Raw genomic sequence first — 4,843 nt, forward strand, 5'->3', positions numbered from 1 at the left:
TGTTAGCATATTAGCTTTCAGATATAAGTTAGCATGCTAGCATCTTCTTTTCTCTTGTCGAATTAGTGGATTAGTAACAGCTGTGTTGTGCATTTTTGTGGACATTTCTGAGGACCAATACCAAACCAACCGACCGCAACAAAACATACGGGATGACATTCACACATGTCTTAAAGGAGTAGTATTGAGAAAATGCATGTTTAGCCCTGTTTAAAGGTTACTTATGATCATATACAATAGTTCAGATCAAAACGATGACAAAGCTAGCATTTTTGAGAAAGTTGATAATTGCTCTACCACCGTTTTGGTCATACAATGGATGTGGATGGGCATCTTGAAAAATCATTCAAGTTACATTTTCTTAGCCTGGATCCTGTGGTATTAGCGTACATATAAATCATAAGCTACCTGCACATCTGGATGGGCTGAGGTTTTTTCCCTTTGAGTATCAGGTTTCACTAACTATGTGTTTTTCATTTAAGTGTTGAAGCAAACAAAAAAAAAAGTATTATCCGTCATATAGCCCTCCCAGAGGCAAACCTACCAAAAAGCTTACTCTTCAATGGTGCAAGTGTGCTATATTTATACTGAGAAGTGAGTTTAACCATTTCAACTTGATTACACCAACAAAATGCATTAATGGGCGGAGCCCTGTGCTCTCTAAGCACCCTTTCTAATGGTGCGTTCGTTTATAACTGGGAGGTGGCAAATTGCGACTTGCTACTAGGAATGATTAAATAAAACACCGCATGAACTCGCACTTCCTTGTCGCAAATTCGGATATGTTTCTCAGCCCCCAGTTGCTCGAATGCACTAGATATAACTAGGTAACTGTGATATAATGGTATATAGATATAACTAGGTAACTGATATAATGGTATATAGATATAACTAGGGAACTGTGATATAATGGTATATAGATATAACTAGGTAACTGTGATATAATGGTATATAGATATAACTAGGTAACTGTGATATAATGGTATATAGCTCGAATGCACACAGGTCGGAGGTAGGTATTTTGCCACTTGCGACTTGCCACCTCCGACCACAAACGAACGCACCATAATTTACTAATGTTATAGGCAACCACAATGTATCAAGGCGAAGTGTTTTATTTATTGGTATATTGTGGTTTTTGGTCCGGCTCCGATTGCCTCTTGGCCAATCCAAAGCACAGCTGTGACTAGCTGTTGTAAAATAACAGTTTAGTTAGCATCCGAGGATTTCAGACATAGATTAGCATGCTAGCTCGGGCTCAGAGATCAGTTGAGTTCTATTCACACTGAGGTTAGCTTAGTGGAGTAACCGACCCCTGGGGGTCGTGGTCAGCATGGCCTGAGAACGGCAGCAGGGTGAGGATCCCAGATAACAATAGAGGACAATGTTATGGGATGCATCCAGAAGGAGAGTACACTCCCACTGAGCAAAGACACGTCTAAAAGACGTCTTTTAGATGTCTTTTTTGTCTTTTTCGGACGTCCAAAGACATCCAATTAGGAGCCAGAATGATTTTTTTTTTTTACGTTCAGATATTGAACCCGTTTTGCACGTCCACAGATGTCTTAGAGGGGTCCAAGCCAGACGTTTGAATATCGAGGGATCCAGCAGACGTACAAACGGGGTTCAGGACCGACGGACGTTATTCAGACATGATCTGAACGACTCCGTGACGTTGCGTGTTTGCTGGGCTGTCCTGTGTCTGTGCATTATCTACAGTATCTACACATATAAAAAAAGACTGTTATTTCATAAAGTTTCAGACTGCTTTGTTGAGTACAGTATATTATGCTTTCTCACTAAAGCTATCATCATCGTAAATGTTGATATTACCACAGGAATTCATTTGGACAGTTTCACATTATGACTCAATAGGCCTGTCTAATTAGGAACGTAGAGACACACACACACACACACACCACACCTGACGCTGTGTGCGCGGGTGTGTGTTTGTCGAATTAGACGAGCCCATTCCTAATTAGACAGGCCTGGTCAGGTTATCTGAAACCGTCAAAATGACACAGGGCAACGTGTGTGTGTGTGTGTGTGTGTGTGTGTGTGTGTGTGTGTGGGGGCGGGGGGGGTGTGATCTCACCCCGCAGGCCTGCACTCTCTCATCCTCCAGTACTGGGCACCAGAAGAGGCTGAGTCACTAAACAGTGTCTCTGTGTGTTGGGCAGAACCAATCAGAACCTGTGTGTGTGTGTGTGTGTGTGTGTGTGTGTGTGTGTGTGTGTGTGTCTGACCGGCCCAGGCAGAACCAATCAGAACCTGTCTGTATGTCTGTGTGTGTCTGACCGGCCCAGGCAGAACCAATCAGAACCTGTCTGTATGTCTGTGTGTGTGTGTGTTTGACTGGCCCAGGCAGAACCAATCACTGTCGACGACCCATGCTGTCCAATCCCACGGCAGCTGTGAACCATGTAAGCCATGCGGCCAGCGTTGTGCATGAACGTGCTAAAAGAGTGCCGTTCACTCAACTATTTGACCAAATTTCACAAACAGATAAGTTCTGATCCTGAGGGAAAAAACTGTCATTTGCATGTAAACTTTGTCTGCCGGCTCTCAAGAAACAAGTCCTTATATCAATAACATCAACAACTAACTTGAAACGGCATATTGAATCAAAGCACCCAATCTAATTAATCAAACTGAATGAGTACGGCATTGTTTACTCGCCGTTTACTTTCCCGTTTCCTGTTTTCCTTGTCAAAATATTTTTCACTTTGAATATTGAATTTGAGCCGACTAGACAAAGCCTCAGTTTCCTATCTCAGCCTGGTTCCTTTTGCTTTTGCATTTTTTTTGCAATTTGAACTCTGAACTTTGAACTAGCTCATGTTAAGTGTGAACTTGTACAACGTTGCATACGGCAAGTGATGTCAGAGTTCACATTCTGCTGCATTCACTCTCTCTCTCCACCATTTCTCTCCCCTACTCTCTCTCTCTCTCTCTCTCTCTTCCTCTCACTCTCTCTCCTCTGGTAGAATATCTTCACCCAGACAATCAATGATTTGTTCAGGGAATCCGGTATTTTTTACATTACATTACATTACAGTCATTTAGCAGATGCTTTTATCCAAAGCGACTAACAATAATTGCATTTAACGTAGGAAGAGCCAATGTACTACTACTTGCCAGAACTCACAAGTGCATCTTCTTTCTAAAACAAGTGACTAAGAGCATAATATAGTGCTGAAGGCAAAGTGCAAGAATCACAATCTAAAGTACAGTGCAATATAATATAATACAATAAGTGCTTAGGTGGGAGGATTGTTGTAGTACTTCTTGAAGAGATGAGTTTTGAACCTGCGACGAAAGATGGGCAGCGACTCTGCTGTCCTGACGTCAGTGGGCAGTTCATTCCACCACTGCGGGGCCAGGACAGAGAAGAGCCGTGACCGTGTCGATCGCTCCTTTCCCCTAAAATGATATATGTGTAATAGATATACGTATGTAGGCTATATATTTATATGTATATGGATGTACACATGTATAGTTTTATACCTATATAGGAATGTATGTATAGTTTTATATGTATATAGATATACACATGTATAGTTTTATATTTGATATGGGCAGTGGCGGCCAGCTAATAGAGAGTGTTTGTGCACCACCCTACCACTCTCCAGATCCCAGCCCGTAATGCAGAATCGGACTGTTATGTTTACATACGAAGGACAACACAGTGGCACCGTCGTAGCATGAACACGTCCGTCGTAGCCGTTGATCTGCGCTCCACACACTACACTCGCAGACCCTATCAATCGACTCAAGAATGACTGTCTAGGCATCACATAACAGAACGGTGACTCAAATGTAGCAGTGCTGATCCTAGTGTGTAGACATAACACCCCCCCCCCCCCCCCCTAGGATTTAAAACATGAAAAGTAGACACAAAGTCCTCTAAGTGGCGCGGGCGTGACCGGATGTGAACAGGTCGTGGGGAGGCATGTTGAGGGTATGGTCTGGCTCGGGTCGTGTCACCAACTGGGTTGTGTGACGGGGCTGGCACCTTCCGGAGGCGGCTGGAGTGCCACCGAGTGCCATCGTTTAGCAGGTAGGTGGCTGGACCCAGCTGACGGGTGACCTGGAGGGGAGAGAACCAGTATGAGGCCATTTTATTGTCCCGGTGGGGCCTGGGGACCCTAACCCAGTCTGACACGTTGATGTCCGGTACCCTGGCTCGTTTGGCCTGATCAAAGCGTTGCTTCATCCTCCCCTTGCTGCTGGCCGACAGAGGCTCTGACCCCAGGGGGAGGTGGCCTGGCGTGTGGAGGGGCGGAGCCTCTCGAGGGGCAGGTTTAGCTCCCGGCCCAGCATGAGAGAGGCTGGGGAGACACCCGTGGTCGAGTGCCGCGTGGCCCTGTAGTGCAGCAGGGTGAGACTGTTGGCCTATGTGAAGGGGCACCCTTGGGTGCTCACTCTGAGGCCGTCTTTCAGTGACCGATGAAAGCGTTCGACGCCGCCATTGGCCTGGGGGTGATAATACGCAGGCTCTCAAGGTAAGCAGTGAACTCAGTTGAGGGCCATTGAGGGCCGTGGTCAGTGGTGATTGTCTTTGGTAGGCCCCAGCGAGAGAAGAGTCCAGGAAGTCAATAATGACCTGAGAAGTCACAGAGCCGGTAGTGGTGACCTCAGGCCATTTCGAGTATAGATCGTAGTTAACCACCAAGTAGCGTTGGTGGTGGGGAACCCTGTAGATCTCACCACAGATGTCTACCTGCAGGTGTACCCAGGGCTGAGAGGGCCACGCAAGGGGTTGCAGAGGTGGGGTGAGCCTGGTGGCCAGTCTTGCCACTCACGAGGGCAGACTGAGCAGTCCTCGACTAGGGCTTCAGCA

At 45.9% G+C, this 4,843-nt stretch overlaps 1 protein-coding gene across 1 annotated transcript in view; it reads left to right on the forward strand.

The window, feature by feature from the left end:
* Nucleotides 1-2,148, forward strand: part of lpar1 (lysophosphatidic acid receptor 1) — a gene marked incomplete at both ends in the record, with an annotated part of 7,883 nt that extends 5,735 nt beyond the window's left edge. Inside the window, one exon of the mRNA XM_084460140.1 lies at nucleotides 2,126-2,148. Within this exon, the coding sequence (XP_084316266.1) occupies nucleotides 2,126-2,148 (23 nt within the window). The remainder of the gene's footprint in view (nucleotides 1-2,125) is intronic.
* Between the last annotated feature and the right edge of the window lie 2,695 nt (nucleotides 2,149-4,843).

This window comes from Borostomias antarcticus (genome assembly GCF_949987555.1).
Source record: "Borostomias antarcticus genome assembly, chromosome: 30".
Classification (NCBI taxonomy): Eukaryota; Metazoa; Chordata; class Actinopteri; order Stomiiformes; family Stomiidae; genus Borostomias; species Borostomias antarcticus.